Consider the following 24,079-nt stretch of genomic DNA (forward strand, 5'->3'; position numbering starts at 1 on the left):
GGTGGCAGGTGCTAGTCCTCTCTCCAAGCCGTTCTGTAAGAACTCTAGGACTGCATCTCTGTCTGGATCGCGGTGGCTGCCTGTACACCAATCTCGGAATATCCGGGCAATCCTTTGGTAGCTCTGATTGGTTGCCTCTGCTCTTGAATGGGCTAAGGTACTTAGCACTCCCTGGGACAATCCTCTGTCTGCGCGTATGGCGCGGTTAGCCTCCAGGCAGTGAGGTTGAATTTGTCTAGGCCCAGGCACGGCCGACTGTTCAGTGACACCAGGTTCCTGACTGGTGGAAGCCTCCAGTAGTTCCCCCGACTCATAAGGATAAGGTCGGTGAACCATGCCCTTTTTGGCCAGAACGGCATGATCACTATTGCCGAAGTCTGGTCCTGCCTGAGTTTCGCCAATACCTTCGGTATCATCGGGATGGGAGGGAACACGTATGCCAGTTCGAACCTCCATGGTATTGACAGGGCATCCACAGCCAAAGGGTTGTCTTCCCGGTACAGGGAGCAAAACCTTTCTACTTTGGCATTGTGTTGAGTGGCCATCAGATCCACCTCGGGGAGACCCCACCTCCTGGTCAGGTAGTGGAAGATGTCCTGGTTCAGGGACCATTCGCCTGCGGTCGGCCGGCCTCTGCTGAGTTGATCCGCTAGGATGTTCAGGCGGCCCTGGATATGTACCGCGGCCAGCTGGGAGAGGTTTCGTTCTGCCCAGGAGAAGATCAGGTTGGTGACTTGCATGAGCGAGGGGGACCTGGTTCCTCCCTGCTTGTTGATATAGTGGACTGTCGTCAGATTGTCTGATCTTACTTTGACCGCTTTCCCTCGTAGAAGTGGTGCAAATGACAGAAGGGCTCGATGAACTGCGGTAAGCTCGCGCCAGTTGGATGAGTGCGTCCTCTCCCGCTGATTCCATGTACCTTGAACCGGGGTCTCCCCCAGATGAGCTCCCCAGCCTGTGAGGGAGGCATCTGTAGTCAACAGGGTCCAGGCGGGCTGGACCGAGGACTTCCCATCTCGCAGATGGGTCCACCAGGGCAAGGTTTGCCGGGTGCTGATGGTTAACTGGATTGGCTTCTGTAAACCTGAAGGACTGTGATTCCAGACTCTCAAGATCTCGTTCTGTAGAGGGCGCATATGCCATAGGGCCCAAGGAACTGCATCTAGGGCAGCGGACATCAATCCGAGGACCTTCATCGCCGTCCTGATGGTGACCTTCCATGTGGAAGACAAATGATGTGCCGCCCGAGCAATTTTCCTTTTGCGAGGAGAGGGTAGAGAGACCGTCATGTTGAGAGAGTCTAGAATAAGTCCCAGGAACTGAACTCGTGTTGATGGCACCATCACTGACTTCTGCCAGTTTACCAGCCACCCCAGCTTGTCTAGTAGAGCTACGACAGTCTGCACCTGCGTGGTAAGAACCTCCTTTGAATGAGCCTTCAGAAGCCAGTCGTCCAGGTACAGGACTATGAATATGCCTTGAAGGCGCAGGGCGGCAGCGACCGGAGCTATGACCTTTGTGAAGGTGTGGGGGGCGGAGGATATGCCGAACGGGAGGGCTGCGAACTGGAAGTGCGCCTCTTTCCCCTGTATGTCTACGGCAATCCTTAGGAACTTTCGGTGTGCCAGAAAGATGGGTACGTGGAGGTAGGCGTCCTTCAGGTCCAGAGTGACGAAGTGATCTCCAGGGTGCATGAAAGGTAGTACTGACCTTATGGTTTCCATGCGAAACCGCAGCCTGCGGATGAAGTGATTCAGATACCTGAGATCGATGATCATACGCCACTCGCCTGATGGCTTGGGGACCAAGAAGACTGGAGAGTAGACGCCTGTGCCTTGTTCTGCGCGAGGAACCATCTCTAGCGCGGCCTTGTCCACGTACTCCTGAATCAATCTCTCCAGATGAAGTTGTTTGGGGCCCTGAAGAGGGCGGGTTCTTACCATCTTCTCTGGCGGCTGGGAAACAAAATTAATTTTATAACCTTCCTGGATCATCTGGATGACCCAGGGGTCCCGAATATTCTGCCGCCAGGCCTCCACATAGTGGGAAAGACGACCGCCCACCCCAGGGGAGGGGGGGAGTAGGAAGGGGGGGGGTGTACTGAGAGGGAATTAGAAGGGGGCATTCTTATGGCCACGAGATGAGCCCCGACCTCTTCCTTTCCCGGATCGCCGCTGGCCTCTGGTGCCTCTTCGAGTGCCTCTTCCTCGAAAGGAGGTACTCCGACCTTCAAGGGGCTGTGGCAGGTTCTTGCTCTTAGAGTCGGCCCAGCCTTCCATGATGTGGTCGAGCTCCCTTCCGAACAGCCATCCGGGCTCAAAGGGGAGACCACAGAGGCTATTTTTGGAAGTAAGGTCAGCCTTCCAGGGCTTCAGCCATAGGGGTCGGCGAGCCACAGTAGCCAGTGCCATGGATCTAGCCGCCAGACGGGTCTGAAAATGGGTAGCTTCTGTCAGGTGATCCACCAACAGCGTGATGTCGGACACTGCCGCGAGGAGATCATCACGATCCACGCCGGAATCAATGTCCTTGGCCAGGGATGACAGTTCTGCGCGTAAGCCAGTTGCTACCTCATTCGCGACCATGCCCAAAGAGGCCTGGGCAGAGGCGGACGAATATACACGCCTCAAAGATCCTTCGACTCGGCGATCCATGGGGTCCCTGAGGCCAGAGCCGTCCTCTGATGGAAGGATGGAGCGCCTTGATAACTTGGCCACGGCGACGTCCACCTTTGGCGGGGGACCCCACGCCTTTAGTTGACTCTCAGAGACGGGAAAAAGTGCCTTGAAGCGTGTGGATGGCGCAAAGGATCTCTCCGGGTGCCTCCATTCGCCCTCCATCAGGCGGAGCATCTCCGAAGAGGGCCTGAAGGTACGAGACCTACGGCTAGAGCCTTCCCGGTCTCTGATTCTTAGGGTCTTGAATACTCTGGACATTTTGTCCAGGGGAAAAATCTCCTTCTCCTCCTCCGTACTAGAAGACGACTCCACATCCCTGAGGCGCAGCTTTTCCAGAGGCGGCAGGGACAATTCGCAATCCAGCCGTGGCCTCTTGGCCAGGGAGACTGCTTCCATTCTTTTCATGGAGTCCTAGACGTACCCCTTCACCCAGGACACCATCTCTAGCATGGGAGTTGTTTCAACAGAGGGGGCCCTGCACCCCTGACAGAAGCGATATTGGGAGTCATCAGGCAGCGGCACTCTACAAGAAGCACACGCCAGATGCTTCCTTTTGGAAGTAGCCTTCCTTCTAGGCGGAACAGTGGAGGAAGAAGAAGACATTCTGAGGAGGAAGAAAAAGGATACACTAACTACTTACTGCACTCAGAGATGCAACTCTCCAACCTCCCTCCCCCCCCCCCCCCGGCTATGTCCACCAAACCTTAGTCAATGAAGACAGTTCTCCAGCACAGAAATTGACCAGGGAGCTTCACCAACTGATGTGCTTGCAACCGGAGCGACAAGCACTAACTGAAGCTCTAAGGGGACTTAAATAGGCCAGGGGGCGGGGTTTTGCCCGGAGCCCCGCCCAAGGGGTAGGGTCTACAACGGAGCCAGAATCTCATGAAAAAAAGGGGAGGGGTGAAGACAGGGGGAGGGGGATCTGCCCAAGGTATGGTCCCCAGGACCGGGGGACCCCCCCCCCCCCGAACTACCATGCAATGCTCGTGTCTAGGGGTTGTTCTCTTCCCGTCCGCCGCGAGACCCGCGCACTGCGCATGTGCGGCGGACCCTGTTAGACGGCGGACCGGAGGAACTTGAGAAAGGTTCCTAGGTCTAGCGTTCCTAGGGGAAAGCCCCGACCCGGTGCCCCAGTCGGACAGGAGCGTGCACGAGCCGGCAGGGTCCCCGCCGGGAGAAGGGGACCTCTGCTGAAAAAAGAGGATGTCCAGAAAAAGATCTTCTGCTGTCAGGTACCAGTGGGGGAGAGCAGTGGACCCCTATAGGAGGTCAGAACATCTGCCCCCCCCCCCCTCCCCCCCCCCCCCCCCCCCCGACCACCTGTCCTGTCCTACAGGACAGAAAAAAACACAAGGGAGGAGCAGGTCTTCCGGCCTCTTATAGAGGTCAAAAGCTGTTAGGTAATTAAAAATTCCACCTGTCCTAACAGCTCATAGGGGCAGGAATACCCCAGTTGTGCTGCTGTTGGGCGTAGGGGGAAAGTCTGTTACCAGAAGCCACCACCTCCCTCTAGTCTTGCAGATAGACAGGTGTGATCACCTACATCAAATAGTTTTCTTGTGAATTGATGTTTCAGTTGCCAAGATATTGCCATTTTGTTTATATGCAAATTAGCTCTTTGCAGCAACTTGGGAGTTACTACTTACCTATTTGGAGCAACCACAAAGATGTCTTTGTGCCAAAGACCTTATTTGCATATTGACAAAAAGCCTATATGGCAACATATGTACTGATTCACAAGGAGAAATCAATGTTAGGTTAAGATCAACTGAATTGCTGTATCTGTGGGGCTGGGTTCTAGCTACAGATTCCCTTTAGTGCATGACACTGTCAGGGTTTGTAGGACCCTATTTAGCCCACTTCTAGCTCTCAATGGAAAGCAGCAAAAATGTCAAAATGATAGTAACATGTATGTCTGTGGGGAAACAGATGGATGTAAACTGCTTGTCCTAAACATGCTGCAGTGGATTCTAGGCTTGTTGCAGATTTTTGCAATGAAGAAAGAGAAATCTAAAAAAATATTTTGGTTGGATGTCTGGCCCAATAATGTATTGTATTTGTTACTGCATGCATGACCATTTTAGTTAAATTTTTTTATTATTGGTTTAGGTATAGTGTTCCATTCTAAAAATATTCATAGTTCAAGTACATTTGCATTATTATTGCTGTGTATACGGTTAGCACTATATACTGTATAAAGCTATTATTATGTTCTATGTAGTATTTTGTTTTTATTATTGTCATTTTTTTTAACCTTTTTACATACAGGGTTACTCTGGACAGAAAGGAGAACAAGTAAGTTTTATGTATATATTGAATATCATGTTCCAAGAAGTCTATTACCTCCCTCAAGCATAAACATCTATCACCTCTGTGTTGCAGAGCATGTTAGGGCGGGTTCACACCTGCGACTGGTCTCCTCTTTCAGGTTTCCATATTCTGCCCGAGAAACTTGACAGGAGACGAAAACTGGCAGTCACTTTTCAAACCCATTCATTTAAATGATCGTGATAGTCTTCTGGTCTCCGCGGCAAAACTGTTTTTTTTTATTTATTTTTTTCTAACTGGACACAAAGTCAGACAGTTAAAAAAAAAAAAAAAAAATGGTTTAGCTGCGGATACCACAAAATATTCACAGACGCTCACGGGTGGACACTGACTGCCGGGTTTCTGTCTCCTGTCGGAAGAAGACGGAAGTCCACAAAGCGGTGATCGGGCGCAGAGGTGTGAACCCGCCCTTACAGTGATAAACAACATCTCTTTGTTATACATTCCACTTTTGTAAATTTGGAGGAAAACAACTTTGATTAGTGTTGTAACTCACACACCTACTATCTCCTGACTGCACCTCTCAGTGGGAGTTGACCCTCCCCATAACCCATCCAACTGGAGCATCATGAGTAGTGATTTCCACTCCCAGTGCACCAACTGCTTCATTTGCCACTTCAAACTTGTTTTTCTCCAAATCTACAATAGTAACTAGAGATGAGTGAACAGTAAAATGTTCGAGGTTCGATATTCGTTTCGAGTAGCCCCTCAATGTTCGACTACTCAAATCGAATATCGAACCCTATTATAGTCTATGGGGGGGAAAATGCTCGTTTCAGGGGTTGGCAACGTTCGATCAAATTATACTTACTTACCAAGTCCACGAGTTAGGGTTGGGCTGGATCCTCCGAGCAGTCTTCTCCTTGCAGTGTCCCCGCGGCATCTTCCGGCTCTGAATTCACTCTGCCAGGCATCGGGCCTGGGCAGAGCCGACTGTGCATGCCCACACTACAAGCAGCCATGTGCAGTCGGCTCTGCCCAGGCCCGATGCCTGGCAGAGTGAATGAAGAGCCGTAAGACACCGCGGGGAAGCTGCATGGAGAAGACTTCTAAAGGTAGGAGAAGAACCAGCGTTGATTGGACGACTGTATAGCATTCGGCCAATCAATGCTGATTCTGCATCGAACTTTTACATTCGAATAGCGAGTGGTACTCGATCGAGTACGAGTATTTCGAATACCGTAGTATTTGATCGAATACCTACTCGATCGAGTACTACTCGCTCATCTCTAATAGTAACATAAGTAACATAACAAGGATGTGCTGTTTATCACTGTAATGTGCTCTGTAAGGAGGTGGCAGCAGTTGAAATTGCTTGGGGGAGGGGTAGACTCCCTTTAATATTTACTATTTCAAACACCTTACTAACAGTTTATATAATTGACAGGGGCAATATGGAGAGCCAGGATTGAAGGTAAGCTACTGTATACTATTATAACATCCGTAAACAGATAAAGTTAACCAATGATAATTTTGTTTACTTCTTTTCCAAAAAGGGGGACCCTGGAAAACCTGGATACAATGGTACCATAGGGGAGAAGGTAGGATAAATTAACTTATAAATACACTAAGACTAATGCTCCATGCAGCAACACAGCGAAAAAAAATGCTGCAGGAACGCTGTGTGAAAACGTGTTGCATTTTGTATGCAGCTTTTTTATTTAGTTTTTGTTGCATTATCTGTTTGTTTTTTTTAAATTCCCCTATTCAATATATTAAACACTTGCGATTCCGCAGCTAAAATTAGCATGTTGCTGAAAGCCTGCTTGCTGAATTAAACAGTGATGATAAAATTCACCCACAAACATGGCTCCGAGACAATTTCTATTACTCAGCTGATTTCCAATCCGCCTTTGCTCCCCTTTCTTCATGACTCCCTTAACAGTACTCCCTCTCCTCCCTTATTCTTATTTTCTTAGATCCCTCTGCTTCCTGTTCTCTTTGAAACCCCCTTGTACTACAGCTACCCTGCTGCCCCCCACACTTTCTTCTCCCCTCTATTCTTAATTGGGTTTTGTAGGATAAGGATATATCTAACGTAGAATGAACAATAGAAATGTATATCTTACAATGTTAAAAATTTTATGAAAAAATTAAATACAGATGCAGCAACGTTAACATGTTATGTTTTTATGCATGGCCACAATAAAAGCAATAACAGGAGATTGGCTGATAACTGTGAGCAGCAAGCCATTCGTCTGGGATACCTCTTATTCGTGAACCTTCTTTGCTAAATCTTGAAGCAGCTGAGAAATACCTTGCATCTGATCCACCAGAGTCTGAATATGTTCTATATTAATATATAGTGATTATGGGCCGACTAATCAGTTATGGTTTTATTTAAGCAATAGCAGGAGATTGGCTGATAACTGTGAGCAGTAGAAACATATATGTAAAACTAGCACATTTCTGTGAGCCAATCCTCAGACACCTTCACCAGACCTGACCACGAGGCAAGCTGGAATTGAGCTAAATCTGGGTATCGGAATTGTCACCAAAGAGATATACCTATAATAAATGTACCATCACAGAAACCAAAACAAAATCCATTAAAACATACACAGTGGCGTGGAGACAAGAGAAATCGTACAAGCACAGGCCAAAATCAGGAGAAAATGTAATATAAAGAATCAGTAGACAAAAGCAGTATCTGGGAAATAAGCTAAGGGTCACAAGTCCAAATGGTCACGTCATAGCAGAATCCAGAAGTAAATAGGGAATGAGCCAGACGTCAGTAAGCAAACAAGTATACACAGACAAGGTGGAGAGCCAAACTAGGAAGCAAACTAATTAGTCAATGCCTGTGTCAGAAAGGAGTTGTCTTATATAGGCCTCTTCAGCTGCTAATTGGCCAAGGAAGTATACAACACAAAAGCTTCTCTGGGAATTGTCTATTTTTTTCTGTTTAACAGCTTTCCGACCAGTCTCTGTAAATTAACATTGGCACGGCTTGGGCTCTATGCCGTGCCGACGTTAATTAAATGACCCTTCTAAAATGGGGAGCTGGTCTCCCCAAGGGTCAGGAGCTCTGTGGACCCTATTAGCTGCTGGGGTCCACGGAGACATGATCAGGACCTGATAGATTCAGGTCCCGATCATGTAGCGGTCATGTCAGGGAACATTTGTTGGAGTAACAAAATTTCCCTGACATGAGATGCCGCCCACAGGTTAGATGATCCTACGGGCGGCATCAGGAGCAAGTGTTAGCTATATCTGATAGCTAACACTGTGCTCTATATACTCCGCTCGAGCTCCGAGCGGAGGTTTAAACCCCTTAGATGCCGGCGGTGATATTTCAAGTGATGTTTAAAGGTTCCCCTGGGCACCCCCCGTTGCGAGATCGGGGGGTGCCTATAAGTATCTTCTGAAGCCTGGGGTCTGGCCAGTGACCCCAGGCTGCAAAGAGCCCCCACTACCTGCTTGATCCTGCAGGGTAATGATCAGCTGGCTTCCTCCATAGACTGCAATACACTGTATTGTAAGTCTATAGCATAGAACCAGTGATCCTCTCTGATTGCTGGTTCTAGTGTCCTTAAGGGACAAATAAAAAAGTAAATAAAAAGTTAAAAAATATGGTGTAAAAAAAACCCCAAAATTCCCTTTTCTTATAAAAAAAAAATTCATTATATAAAATAAAACAAAATATTAATAAAAACAATACATATTTGATATCAACGTGTCCATAACAACCTGTACAATAAAACTGAAACAATATTTAACCTACACAGTGAATATCAGGAAAAAAAACAGCAAAAGTAATGATTTTTCGCCATCTCACCTTTAAAAAATATTGTAAAAAAAAAGTGATCAAAAAGTCACATGTACCCCAAAACAGTACCAATACAAAGCACAGGTTGTCCGGCAAAAAGATAAGCTATCAACCAATTCTGTCAACTAAAAAATAAAAATGTTACGCCTCTCAGAAGATGGTGGTTCAAAAATAATTGATTTATTTCCCCAAATGGATTTTTGTTCTGCAAAACTAGTAACACATAAAAAACAATATAAATGAGGTATCACCATAATCGTACCGACCTGCAGAATAAAGTTAATGTTACTTATGCTGTATGCCGTGCAGAAAACAAAATTAAAGGTAAAACACAATACCAGGAATTGATAGGGATTTTTTTTAATCCACCAAGAAAGAGTTAATAAAAGTTAGTCAATATGTTAAAAACACCTAAAAATGTTATTACAAAATACTGCAAACATCAAGCCCTCATGCGGCCACATCAACAGAAAAATGTTTAAAAAAAATTATAGCTTGTACAATGTGAAGACAAAACCCCCCAAATCACCAAATCATTAAAACACAACTGGCTGCGGCAGGAAGGTAATGTATAAGCTGTGCGAGCGAATATTGGGGTACAAATCAGATTTAGAGCTTATGAGGGAAAATAAACCAGAACTGCCCCCCAGAGTGACCTCTCCTCAAACATAGGAGCTATTGGGGATATAGTAGGGAATTTGGTGTTCCCAATGTACTCCACAAAACTTACATATCTACTATTCACCATCCGCTGTGCAGTCACGTTTAGGATACTATTGCCCAATACACCCCCTAATAAGTTCTTTGAGGGGTGCAGTTTTTAAAATGGGGTCATTCTCTAAGGGATTCCACTTTACTGGTACTTTAGAGGCTCTGCAAACACGACATGGGCAACCAGATACCAAACATCTGAATCTGTGATCCAAAAACCAAAATGGCGTTCCTTCCCTTCTGTGCCCAAAGAGCCTTTTTTACCCACATATGACATTAAGTACGTTATCCTGGGTACACCAGTGTCATACATGAGGGTATAAACTGCTGCTTTGGCACACAGCAGGGTGCAGAAGGGAAGGAGCAATATGTGCTTTTAGACAGCTGATTTAGATTGTTGGTTTTTGGACACCATGTGACATTTGTAGAGACTCTAAAATTTCCCGTACAAAATGGGGTCACTTGGGGAATTTCAAATTACTTGCACCTGCAGGGCTCTGCAAAAACAACATGGCGTCAGGAAACCCCTCCAAATCTGTACACCAAAAGCTAAAAAGTGCAGTGCTCCTTCCCTTCTGAGCCCTGCTGTATGCCCAAGCAGCAGTTTAAATCCATATATATAACTTCTTTCTACCCGGGATAGCCCCTTAATAGTTTTAGGAGCGCAGGTCTCTTATGACGTAAAGTGGGTGCAACGTATTGGGCACCAAAATGGCATATTTCTTTCAAAATTTACATTTTCACATTGTACATAAATTTTTGGGAATCACACTTAGGCTCAAAATGATAATACCCCTTGATAAATTCCTTAAGGGGTGTAGTTTCTAAAATGGAGTCTTTTTTTTGGGGGGGGGGTCCATTGTATTGGTTCTTTTGGGGGCTCTGCAAATGCGAAAACTATTCCAGCAAAATTTGCTCTCCAAAACCAAAATGCACTCTTCCCATTTAGAGCCCCTCCATGTACCCATACAGCAGATTATGATTACATATGGGTTAATGCTGCGTTCAGGAGAAATTGTGTAACAAACTTTGAGGGGCTTTTTTTCATTTATCCTCTTGTAAAACTAAAAAAAATTTGGACTAAATTGACGGTTTATTGAAAAAAAACAAATTTTTCATTTTCATGTCCCAATGTTAATATAATCTGTGAAAAAGCTGTAGGGTCAAACTACTCATTACATTCCTTGATATGTTCTGTGAGGGGTGCAGTTTCCAAAACGGCGTTACTTTTGAAAGCTCCCATTGTATTGGTACTCTAGGGACCCTTTTAATGCGACATGGCACCGGAAATCTAACCAGTGAAATCTGTCCTCCAAAAGCCAAATAGTGCTCTTTCCATTCCAAGCCCAACCATGTACCCATAGAGTACATTATAACCACATACAGGGTATTGCCACGTTCATGAGCAATTGTTTAACAAAATGTGGGGTGCGTTGATCTCCTTTAACACCTTGTGAAACGGAAAAATTTGGTAAAAAAGTGCCATTCTATTAATCTTTCATTTACACTGTGAAAAGGCTGCAGGCTCAAAATGCTCAATGTACCTCTTGATGAATTCTGTGAGGGGTGTAGTTTCCAAAATGGGGTCACTTTTTGGGGGTTTCTATTGTTTTGGTACTTTAGGGGCTCTACAGATGAGACATGGCACCAAAAACTATTCCAGCAAAATCTGCTTTTCAAACCCTCAGTGTCACTCCTTCCCTTCCATGCGCTGCCGTGTGCCCAAAAATCAGTTTACACCCACATGTGGGGTATTTATGTGCTTGGGAGAAATTGCACAACAATTTGTCAGAGGCATTTTCTCCTTTAACCCTTTGTGAATGTGTTTATTTTAGGGCTAAATGAATGTTTGATTGAAAGAAATGAGATGTTTACATTTCACCTCCATATTGTTTTAATTTCTGTGACATGCTTAAAGGCCTTTATAATCTCTGTCAGAACTGAAGGGGTACTAAAAAAATCTAATGGGAAATTTTGTTATAAATCTGGAAAATCACTGTTACAGTTGTAAGCTTTATAATGTCCAAAATACATTAAAGGACAATTAAAAGATGATGCCAATATAAAGCAGATATATGGTAGATAATAGAGATGAGCGAACACTAAAATGTTCGAGGTTCGAAATTCGATTCGAACAGCCGCTCACTGTTCGAGTGTTCGAATGGGTTTCGAACCCCATTATAGTCTATGGGGAACATAAACTCGTTAAGGGGGAAACCCAAATTCGTGTCTGGAGGGTCACCAAGTCCACTATGACACCCCAGGAAATGATACCAACACCCTGGAATGACACTGGGACAGCAGGGGAAGCATGTCTGGGGGCATAAAAGTCACTTTATTTCATGGAAATCCCTGTCAGTTTGCGATTTTCGCAAGCTAACTTTTCCCCATAGAAATGCATTGGCCAGTGCTGATTGGCCAGAGTACGGAACTCGACCAATCAGCGCTGGCTCTGCTGGAGGAGGCGGAGTCTAAGATCGCTCCACACCAGTCTCCATTCAGGTCCGACCTTAGACTCCGCCTCCTCCGGCAGAGCCAGCGCTGATTGGCCGAAGGCTGGCCAATGCATTCCTATGCGAATGCAGACTTAGCAGTGCTGAGTCAGTTTTGCTCAACTACACATCTGATGCACACTCGGCACTGCTACATCAGATGTAGCAATCTGATGTAGCAGAGCCGAGGGTGCACTAGAACCCCTGTGCAAACTCAGTTCACGCTAATAGAATGCATTGGCCAGCGCTGATTGGCCAATGCATTCTATTAGCCCGATGAAGTAGAGCTGAATGTGTGTGCTAAGCACACACATTCAGCACTGCTTCATCACGCCAATACAATGCATTAGCCAGTGCTGATTGGCCAGAGTACGGAATTCGGCCAATCAGCGCTGGCCAATGCATTCTATTAGCCCGATGAAGTAGAGCTGAATGTGTGTGCTAAGCACACACATTCAGCACTGCTTCATCAAGCCAATACAATGCATTAGCCAGTGCTGATTGGCCAGAGTACGGAATTCGGCCAATCAGCGCTGGCTCTGCTGGAGGAGGCGGAGTCTAAGATCGCTCCACACCAGTCTCCATTCAGGTCCGACCTTAGACTCCGCCTCCTCCGGCAGAGCCAGCGCTGATTGGCCGAAGGCTGGCCAATGCATTCCTATGCGAATGCAGACTTAGCAGTGCTGAGTCAGTTTTGCTCAACTACACATCTGATGCACACTCGGCACTGCTACATCAGATGTAGCAATCTGATGTAGCAGAGCCGAGGGTGCACTAGAACCCCTGTGCAAACTCAGTTCACGCTAATAGAATGCATTGGCCAGCGCTGATTGGCCAATGCATTCTATTAGCCCGATGAAGTAGAGCTGAATGTGTGTGCTAAGCACACTCATTCAGCACTGCTTCATCGCGCCAATACAATGCATTAGCCAGTGCTGATTGGCCAGAGTACGGAATTCGGCCAATCAGCGCTGGCTCTGCTGGAGGAGGCGGAGTCTAAGGTCGGACCTGAATGGAGACTGGTGTGGAGCGATCTTAGACTCCGCCTCCTCCAGCAGAGCCAGCGCTGATTGGCCGAATTCCGTACTCTGGCCAATCAGCACTGGCTAATGCATTGTATTGGCGTGATGAAGCAGTGCTGAATGTGTGTGCTTAGCACACACATTCAGCTCTACTTCATCGGGCTAATAGAATGCATTGGCCAGCGCTGATTGGCCGAATTCCGTACTCTGGCCAATCAGTGCTGGCCAATGCATTCTATTAGCTTGATGAAGCAGAGTGTGCAGAAGGGTTCAAGCGCACCCTCGGCTCTGATGTAGCAGAGCCGAGGCTGCACAAGGGTTCAAGCGCACCCTCGGCTCTGATGTAGGAGAGCCGAGGGTGCACTTGAACCCTTGTGCACCCTCAGCTCTGCTACATCAGAGCCGAGGGTGCGCTTGAACCCTTGTGCACACTCTGCTTCATCAAGCTAATAGAATGCATTGGCCAGCGCTGATTGGCCAATGTATTCTATTAGCCTGATGAAGTAGAGCTGAATGTGTGTGCTAAGCACACACATTCAGCTCTACTTCATCGGGCTAATAGAATGCATTGGCCAGCGCTGATTGGCCAGAGTACGGAACTCGACCAATCAGCGCTGGCTCTGCTGGAGGAGGCGGAGTCTAAGATCGCTCCACACCAGTCTCCATTCAGGTCCGACCTTAGACTCTGCCTCCTCCAGCAGAGCCAGCGCTGATTGGCCGAATTCCGTACTCTGGCCAATCAGCACTGGCTAATGCATTGTATTGGCGTGATGAAGCAGTGCTGAATGTGTGTGCTTAGCACACACATTCAGCTCTACTTCATCGGGCTAATAGAATGCATTGGCCAATCAGCGCTGGCCAATGCATTCTATTAGCGTGAACTGAGTTTGCACAGGGGTTCTAGTGCACCCTCGGCTCTGCTACATCAGATTGCTACATCTGATGTAGCAGTGCCGAGTGTGCATCAGATGTGTAGTTGAGCAAAACTGACTCAGCACTGCTAAGTCTCTGCATTCGCATAGGAATGCATTGGCCAGCCTTCGGCCAATCAGCGCTGGCTCTGCCGGAGGAGGCGGAGTCTAAGGTCGGACCTGAATGGAGACTGGTGTGGAGCGATCTTAGACTCCGCCTCCTCCAGCAGAGCCAGCGCTGATTGGTCGAGTTCCGTACTCTGGCCAATCAGCGCTGGCCAATGCATTCTATTAGCCCGATGAAGTAGAGCTGAATGTGTGTGCTTAGCACACACATTCAGCTCTACTTCATCAGGCTAATAGAATACATTGGCCAATCAGCGCTGGCCAATGCATTCTATTAGCTTGATGAAGCAGAGTGTGCACAAGGGTTCAAGCGCACCCTCGGCTCTGATGTAGCAGAGCTGAGGGTGCACAAGGGTTCAAGTGCACCCTCGGCTCTCCTACATCAGAGCCGAGGGTGCGCTTGAACCCTTGTGCAGCCTCGGCTCTGCTACATCAGAGCCGAGGGTGCGCTTGAACCCTTGTGCACACTCTGCTTCATCAAGCTAATAGAATGCATTGGCCAGCACTGATTGGCCAGAGTACGGAATTCGGCCAATCAGTGCTGGCCAATGCATCCCTATGGGAAAAAGTTTATCTCACAAAAATCACAATTACACACCCGATAGAGCCCCAAAAAGTTATTTTTAATAACATTCCCCCCTAAATAAAGGTTATCCCTAGCTATCCCTGCCTGTACAGCTATCCCTGTCTCATAGTCACAAAGTTCACATTCTCATATGACCCGGATTTGAAATCCACTATTCGTCTAAAATGGAGGTCACCTGATTTCGGCAGCCAATGACTTTTTCCAATTTTTTTCAATGCCCCCAGTGTCGTAGTTCCTGTCCCACCTCCCCTGCGCTGTTATTGGTGCAAAAAAGGCGCCAGGGAAGGTGGGAGGGGAATCGAATTTTGGCGCACTTTACCACGTGGTGTTCGATTCGATTCGAACATGGCGAACACCCTGATATCCGATCGAACATGTGTTCGATAGAACACTGTTCGCTCATCTCTAGTAGATAATACTTATTCATGTATTTGTGTGATATGAGCATTTCACATTTTGAAAATTGCGATTTTTTTTTTCTTCAAAATTTCCAACAAATTTCCTATTTTTTTCTAAATAAATATAAAAATATTGATCAATATTTACCACTAACATGAAGTACAATGTGTCATGAGAAAACAGTCTCAAAATCACTTGTATAAGTTAAAGCGTCTCAAAGTTATTACTGCATAAAGTGACACGTCAGATTTGAAAAATGAGGCCTGGTCATCTAGGTACCTTTAGGCTTGGTCTTGAAGAGGTTAATGTTCTCATAAAGCTTCTGCTTTAAATTATTGTGTGAATTAATGATTACTTTTGCTTTTGTATGGATTCATTGAAAATTTATATGGAGCATTATGTGTAAAATTTTGCCATTTTCATCTATAGGGGAAACCTGGTCGAATGGGTGCAACAGGATGTAAAGGAAGAGTTGGAGTTCAGGTTTGAATATTATTGCCTCTGAAAATCTTGTTATAAATTGTCTATATATAACAATATCTGTAAAATATATACTGTGTTATTATATTGTACACAAAATACTTCAATAATAATATACAGTGTACTGACATGATTAGTGGGTATTAATTTGCTTTAAATGTAAATAATACCAGCTGAAAATTATTGAAAAATAATATAATAAAAATGTGCAAGGATCTCATGAACTTCATACAATCAAGTATAAACTCAATATATCATTAAAGAAACAATAGTATAAACCATTTGAAGGATATACATGCATAAGATGGAGTCACCAGAGCAGCCCCTGTAGATCTCACCCTATTGAACCCTACAGTTGCTGAGAGCAGCTATGTCGGTGCCACTTAGCTGTAATATAAGGTATTAGACTGTTCCCCAAAAAAATGTGTGTAGATGCTGCATGGCACCATCAGGTAAGAACGCTGAGCACCCACTCTCACAGGACCCTGTGACATAATCACACAGATATTTTGGTAGTTTTCTATAAATATCACAGATATCTAGATATTTAAGCTCCTTATCTTATTTTATGTTTCTAATCATAGTTCTCTGCATGTATTATTAACAATATCTTGCCCTATCATTTAAGTAAAACTAGTGATCCTCTGAGGAGTCCCATATAGCCCCAGGATGAAATCTGTATAGGGACACAAGCCTATACACAGGGCTGGTCTGGGACTTCCCTTATAAGAGCAGGAGCTAATTTGGGGGTTAGGGCCAGCCTTCTTAGAGTACACTAGGGTGAGATCTGCAAGGGCTGCTCTGGTGACTCCCTATTATGACTTTGTACCCTTCAAATGGTAAGACTGTTGTGATTTTTACTATGGTTTCCTGAATGATATATTAAGTTTATTGCTCTCCATCTGAATTGGAATAGCAAAAGTTTGGACACCCCTGGTCAAAATTAGAACAGTTAAACAAGTTGAAGATTAAATGATCTTTAAAAAGCATAAAATTAAAGATTAAACACACTTGTCTATAATTTTAAGACATATCAGTGTATTATTATGTTTGAGTACAATTTTAGTAAAAAAGGAAATTTTATGTTTGAAAAAGGGAAAGGAATACCTTGCAAAAGTTTGGGAATCCTTGTAGATTTGTGTGCTCGGATAACTTTGACCAAGGTCTCAGACCTTCATTAGCCAGTTAGGGTTATGGCTTGTTCACTATCATGGTTAGGAAAGGCCAAGTGATACAAATTTTACAACCTTTATAAATACCCAGCCTCCTCTAACCTTGTGCAAAAAAATAGCAGCCATGGAAGAAGCTGCCTAACACTCTGAAAATGAAAATGCTGGAGGCCCTCAAAGCAGGAGAAGGCTGTAAGAAAATTGCAAAGTGTTTTCAAGTTGCCCTTTCCTTAGTTGCAAATGTACTTAAGAAATGGCAGTTACCAAGAACAGTGGAGGTCAAATTGAGGTCTGGAAGACCAAGAAAAATTTAAGAGACAGCTACTCGTAGGTTCGCCCGTGTAGCAAATCAGATCCCCCACTTGACTGCAAAAGATCTTCAGGAACATTTAGCAGACTCTGTAGTTGTGGTACATTGTTCTACTGCACAGCAATACCTGAGCGCAAATATGGTCTTTATGGAAGAATCATTAGAAGAAAACCTCTCCTGCTTTCTAACCACAAGCATCAGAAGTTTGCAAAATAACATCTAAACAAGCCTGATGCATTTTGGAAACAAGTCCCATGGACCAATGAGGTTAAAATAGACCTTTTTGGCCACAAAGATCAAAGATATGCTTAGAAAAAAAAAAAGGGGGCACAGAATTTCAGGAAGAGAACACTTCTCCAACCAGTGGTGTAACAACTGTCTTGTGGGCCTGGGTTCAAACTTGTGTCCGGGCTCCCCCCTCCCACAGCACCCCCTTCACAGTATTATATGCTCCCAACAGTGCCCCTCTGTTACGGGGCTATTATTATACTCTGGCCATCTCCAGCTGACCACGGGCATTGTACCTTGTTGGGCCCAGTCGCACTCCCAGCGACCATGATCTTCACACCCCTGTCTCCAACCATTAACCTTAGGGGTGGATCAATCATACTTTAGGGTTGTGTTGCAGCCAATGACATGGGGAACATTTCATGGGTGGAGGGAGGAATGAATTTATTGAAATTTCAGCAAATTCTTGAAGCAAACATAACAGTATCTGTTAAAAAAAACAAACAACTGAAATTGAAAAGAGAATGGCTTATACAAATGGTTAATGATCCTAAACAGATGTGATAGACAACCTAAAAAGGCACAAGCTGAAGGTTTTACCATGGCCCTCACCGTACCCTGATCTGAAAATCATTGAAAATCTGTGGCTAGATTTCAAAAGAGCAGCGCATGAAAGATGGCCCAAGAATCTCACAGAACTGAAAGACTTTTCCAAGGAAGAATAGATGAAAATCCCTCAAACAAGAATTGAAAGATTCTTGGCTGCTTACAAGCTATGATACTTGACAAAATGGGTACTGTTCGGTATTATACATGCAGGGTGTCCAAACTTTTGCATCAGACCATTTTCATTTTTTGTTATTTTGAAAATGTTAAATATGAAAATTATTTTTTTTTCCAAAAAAAAAATTGGGAGTGTATCATCTTTTCGTAGATCACTTTATCTTCCACGTGCTTTACTGTTCACAATATCAGTTATTTTGACCAAGGGTGTCCAAACTTTTGCATGGGACTGTATACTTCTACCTTCTGCTCAATCTACACCTTGCTTTGGCTCAAAACGCAAAAAAAATCTGCAACAAAAAAACTGTGTTTCCACAATGTGGAACCTTCGTCTTAGAGAGGAAAGTAGAAGTTTTAGGGTCAATGCACACAGAGTTTTTTCCACCTATTTTGACGTTGAATCCGCCTCAAAATCAGTGTCCAAAAAAAGCCTCCCAATAGAGTTCTATTAGGAAGCTTTTTTTTGGAGGCGGATTCAGCGTCAAAATCAGCACCAAAACACTCAGTGTTCACTTACCCTTAGAAACATGGAAGGCTAGGAATTCAGAATATCATCCACTATCATACTTTAATCCAGTTGTACAGGTAACCAAATATTTTTCACAGCCGATGATAGTAGGACATTTTAAAGGGATTCTACTATTAAAATACTTTTTTTTTTCTAGTTAACAAGTCGGAATAGCCTAAAGAAAGGCTATTCGTCTCCTACCTTTATCAGTCATCTCCAGCCCGCCATTTGGTAGAAATACCAGTTTTTACCAGTATGCAAATGAGTTCTCTCGCAGCACTGGGGGCAGGCCTCAGCCCTCAAACAGCACTGGGAGCATCCCCGAATGCTGTGAGAGAACGCTCTCCAGCGCCACCTCCATCTTCATCAGCATTGTCTTCTTCGTCTTCTTCCAGTGCAGGTTTCAACCAGTGAAAATGGTCGCTTAAAGTACTGTGTAAGCGGCCATTTTCATGTGACCTGTGGGCATGCTCAGTCTGCTGTGCCCAAGGCCCGAGGTCTAGAAGTCGGAAACCTGCACCAGAAGAAGACGCTGCTGACAAAGATGGAGGCGGCGCTGGAGAAAGTTCTCTCGCTGCATTGGGGATGCCCCCAGTGCTGTTTGAGTGCTGGGGCCTGCCTCCAGTGCTGCCAGATAACTCATTTGCATACCAGTAAAAACTGGCATTTCTACTGAACAGCAGGCCGGAGGCAACTGATAAAGGTAGGAGACGAATAGCATTTCTTAAGGCTATTCCAACGTGTTAACTAGAAAAAAAAAGTATTTAAATGGTAGAATCCCTTTAAGTAGTTGTTAAAGCCTGACAGTGACACATTCAAATCAAAGTTACCAATGTTCATGTTACAGGGAGATGATGGACTTTATGGTAGTGCTGGACTTGGAGGAATGCTTGGATACCCAGGTGTCAAGGTAAATAAAAGTTCCTAATACAATCTAAGCAAGATTTTTCCTTTTATTATAACAAATAATGGTTTCTCACTTTGTTCATACTTTATAGCATTCTCTGCCTGAAAACATATAAATAATAATATTCTTATTTGCATGTGTTAACTACAACTATTATATATATGGCGAACCTTTGACATGGGGGGCCCCCCTCCAAAGACCCCGACCAACTGACCGCCCCCTTTTCCCCCCACATTCCTACACCCACTATTATGCCCCATAGTGGCCCTGCACATAGTATTATTCCCTATAGTGGCCTCTGCACACAGTATTGTGTACTGTAATACATAATACTTTAATAAGTTTGCTGCCTGGGAAAGAAGGGGTTACAATGCCACATTCAGTGTCAGTGAAGAGTGTTCTCACAGTTCTCACTTAAAACATTCTTCACAGACACTGAATGTGGCACTTGTAACCCCTTCTTCCCCAGGCAACAGTACTGTGCTGGCAGATGCCTGCTGCTCATTCTGTGTGCTGACAGCCTGCCCTGCACACTTGGGTTAAACTCACCAGTCTGCACTCACTCAGCGCTGCTGCCCTGCTCACTCTATAAGATGAATCGGGCCAGTGGTGAACCTAGCCTCTCTGCTTCCTGAGACGGATGATCAAAAGACTCCTCCCCCCCTTGGTATTGAGTCCGGGCCGGGGGGATAGGTGTTGTTCATCTTTTGGACCGCCATGACCACTTCTTCCAGCTGTGACTTGTCTCTGTAAAGTTTGCAACACAGACATCTTTGACTCCTCACTTCTTCACACACCCAAGCCCTATATATATATAACCAAGCCCTAGGCTGCAGGGGGCGCCATAATATAGGCGCCCCCTGCAGCCTATATTATGGCGCACAGTGGCACAGTAGACTGTGGGGCATAATAGAGGTTGTAGGTGGGCTGCTTACACAGTACGTAAGCGGCCGTTTTCTTGTGGCCTGTGAGCATGCGCAGTTTGACCCCAGCACAAGAAGAAGACGCGTGAAAAAGCTGTTCCTGAATAAGATGGAGGTGGCGCTGGAGAGTTCTCTTGCAGCATTGGGGACTGCCCCCAGTGCTGCGAGAGAACTCATTTGCATACTGATGAAAACTGGGATTTCTACCAAACGGCGGTGCAGAGAAAACATCTAAAGGTAGGAGAAGAATAGCCTTTCTTAAGGCTAGTCCTACGTGTGACAGACAAAAAATTAACTTTTAAAGGTAGAATCCCTTTAAAATTATGGACTGTTTGTGTCTGTCAGTGGTCAAAGTTACAAAATGATCAAAGGATCAAATAATTATTTCATTCACTGTATAGGAAAGCTGACAGCACTCCAATATTTTTCAAGTGAATTTCAGTGTTTTATTCCAAGATGCAATGTTTCGGTTCCTGGACCAAAACCTTTTTCAAGCCAGGAACTGAAACGTCGCATCTTGGAATAAAATGGCAAAATACAATAAACACAGCACTGCACAAAATCTAGCAGGAAATTAAATAATAATAAACATATAGGTGTAAGCTCACCATAGGGAGTTGTAATAAGATCACAGCACTTTAAATTGCAGATAAATATCGCAATCTCTTCACTGGCTACCCATTACCCATTGAATTGAGTTCAAGCTACTAACGTTAACATACAAAGGCCTCCACAACCTGTCCCCTCCATATATCTCCAACCTAATCTCCCACTACCTGACCACATGTAACCTCAGATCCCCCAAAGACCTCCTACTCTGCTCTACTCTAATCCACTCCTCACACAACTGTCTCCAAGATTTCTCCCTGCTTCCCTCACTCTGGAACTACTTATCAAGACACATAAGACTGAACCTCACAATTACAGGCTTCAAGAAGGCCCTGAAGACTCACCTATTCAGGAAGGCCTACAACCTCCAATAACACTATCACCACACCACCATCCGAAATGTCTCTGCCCTCACCTTCTGTCTCTATCCCTTTTCCTTCAGACTGTAAGCCCTCGCAAGCACGGCCCTCTATCCCATTGTTATTATTATTTGTTTGTATATTTTGTGTACTGTACGTAAATGTAAAGCATCATTGAATTATTAATTGCTATTATTATTAAGTGCTATATAAATAAATAAAGGAGAGGACAATTAGGGCAGTAAACAGTGATGAGAGAGGAGATAAAAGGGGGATGCAGCGCTATGGATGGATTTGAGAGAGTGTGATAATTTTATATTGTAATCTGTGATAAATGGGCAACCAATATATTGACTACCGCACTATAGAGGGGAGAGTTTAGTAAGAGACACCCCAATTAGAAGAGAATTGAAATAGTGAAGACGAGACAGAATCAGAGCAACTATAAGGGTTTGTGATGTTTCCATAGTGAGAAAGGGGCAAATTCTAGAGATGTTTTTGAGGTGCTGGTGGCATGCATGTGTCTGAATATGTGGGGTAAAGGTGAGATTGGATTCAAATACACCCCCCACAGTGGGCATGCTGTCTTGGTCTTGGGAAAGCCCTCAATTTCAGCTTTTTTGGCAGCAGGTACATACCTTTCTTTGTAGAAATATAATTTATCAGATCCTGTCATGTGACTGGGAGGCCTGACTGAGGATCCCTCTTAATGGACTGACTGAACTGTTATTTGATTTGCCTTTCATATTGCCTTCCCCTTCCCTAATCTTCTCACACTTCTTCTCCTGTGTTCCACCACTCAGCAGTTTATTTTTGTTTTGTTGTTGAAAAAAGTTTCATAAATACATTAAAAAAAGTATAAGCAACAAGATTTCTAAAAAGTTACTAAAAAAAAGTACAATTTTAAAATTCTAATCTACATTTATATTTTTTTATTACAGGGGTTTTCTGGAAAACAAGGTTATTCAGGTTCCCCTGGACCTAAAGGAGATGCAGGTGAAAAAGTAAGTTTTAAGGTAACTTTCAATTGGTTTTGCTACCAAGAAAATATAATAAAATTGCTAATCATCATTTTGCATTTAACCAGGGTCCTTCAGGCTACAGAGGTAATATTGGTCTTCCTGGAATAAAAGGATTAAAGGTGAGTTAATATTAATTGTTATTGGAGTTGGAAAATAATATAAATATCAGCTTCTTTTTAAAGTGTACCTCCAATTATAAAAAAGATTTTTATAAATGATTAGTACTGATAAATATAAGAAAAACTTTGTAATATATTATCATTATTATTATTATAATCTTTATTATTATTATTATTATTTATTAATAGGTTTCCTTCTCCACTGATTGAGCTGTTTTCTTCCTCCTTTCCTTCACTGAGACTGTTATATCTAATCTAATCTGTATATAAGCATCTGTGTTGTCTGAATCTTTTAGGGAGAGGCTGCTGCCAGATAGTGAAAGGGAAAGGCTAGCGATGATTGAACCTTTCAAGATTCGTTTTAGTTTATATGGCTTGGGTCCCAGATTTGTTTTGGTTCAAACAAGTTTGGTAAAAACTTAAATTTAAATTGGCTTAAAACGTAATATAGAACACTCATAGGAACTTATCTTTCTAATTTATAGTTGGAATCATTTCGATCACCACTGCGACTATCTTCTTCTAATGTCACTTTATCACCCTGACCCAGTTTCCAAGCCCTATCCTTTAAAAAAAAAAAAAAAAAAACATCATAAATGTCATCATCAGCTTTTCTGATTTATTTATTTTTTTCCTGACACATGACCATGCACACCCTCAAAATTTCCACTTACTACTACTACCTCCACCACAACCAGTCTTGTCTTCCTCTTCTGCTTGCATATAATGACTGTTCTCATGCTAGTCTAGGAGTCCCAGTTCATCTACCATAATGACCCTTAGCCAAATCCTCATCCTTGTACATCAACTCAGGGCAATAAAATTCATGTTGGAAGCTGTTCCTCCTCTTCCAACCATAGTTGCATGGGTCTGTTTCCTGTGAGATATACAATGGATGGATCACATAGCTGATGCTTCAGTTTTCTTTTTAACCAATTTGGTGCCCTCTTCAAAGGCCTTGAGCAGCTGGCACACTTCCCGCATGAGTCTCCAATTACTTATCTTGAAACAACATATTCTCCCTGTGGTCTGCTGTATGCAGTAATTGTTCACCTCCTTCTGGCATCAAAAAATGCAGCCAAAGGTCAATATAATGAGATATCAGTCAGTAGCCAGGGAGAAGTTTAAAACAAATTAGCCAGCAAAGCTGAGTAATAAGGGAGTGGTTTATAAAGGCCTGCTCAGGAAGTTTCCATATGTTGTCATAGCAACCTCATAGCAGCAGCAGCAGCAACAACAGGAAGCTTCCCTGTGTTAACACAGCAATCTTAAAGCAGAAACAACAGATGTAAAATTCCTGACAGGTGGAGCATACTAATCTGAAAAAAAAAATATCTTAAGGGTTAATGTGTATTAACTCAATATATAGTCTCACAGGCCTGCACTAATCTGGGAAAAAATCTGTTATCTGTACAAGCTGGCTACAAACTTCTAAAAATATTTCTCCCATACGATAGATGCCAAAGTGATATACTGCTGTTTTTCACTGTTTCGCCTCTGATAAAAATTGGAATTAAAAGTGATCAAAGAAATAGACATTCTTCAAAAAGGCATGAGTAAGAAGAACAGCTGCCCCCCCCCCAAAAAAAAAAAAAGACACACTGCATCCCTATCTATGAAAATATAACAAAGCTATG

General features: G+C 44.1%; 1 protein-coding gene across 1 annotated transcript in view; it reads left to right on the forward strand.

The window, feature by feature from the left end:
- Positions 1–24,079, forward strand: part of LOC142200617 (uncharacterized) — a 109,596-nt gene that overhangs the window by 26,974 nt on the left and 58,543 nt on the right. Inside the window, exons 8-14 of the mRNA XM_075271093.1 lie at positions 4,950–4,976; positions 6,397–6,423; positions 6,506–6,550; positions 15,455–15,508; positions 19,351–19,413; positions 22,243–22,305; positions 22,389–22,442. Coding sequence (XP_075127194.1) covers positions 4,950–4,976; positions 6,397–6,423; positions 6,506–6,550; positions 15,455–15,508; positions 19,351–19,413; positions 22,243–22,305; positions 22,389–22,442 — 333 coding nt within the window. The remainder of the gene's footprint in view (positions 1–4,949; positions 4,977–6,396; positions 6,424–6,505; positions 6,551–15,454; positions 15,509–19,350; positions 19,414–22,242; positions 22,306–22,388; positions 22,443–24,079) is intronic.

This window comes from Leptodactylus fuscus, chromosome 4 (assembly GCF_031893055.1).
Source record: "Leptodactylus fuscus isolate aLepFus1 chromosome 4, aLepFus1.hap2, whole genome shotgun sequence".
Taxonomy (NCBI): Eukaryota; Metazoa; Chordata; class Amphibia; order Anura; family Leptodactylidae; genus Leptodactylus; species Leptodactylus fuscus.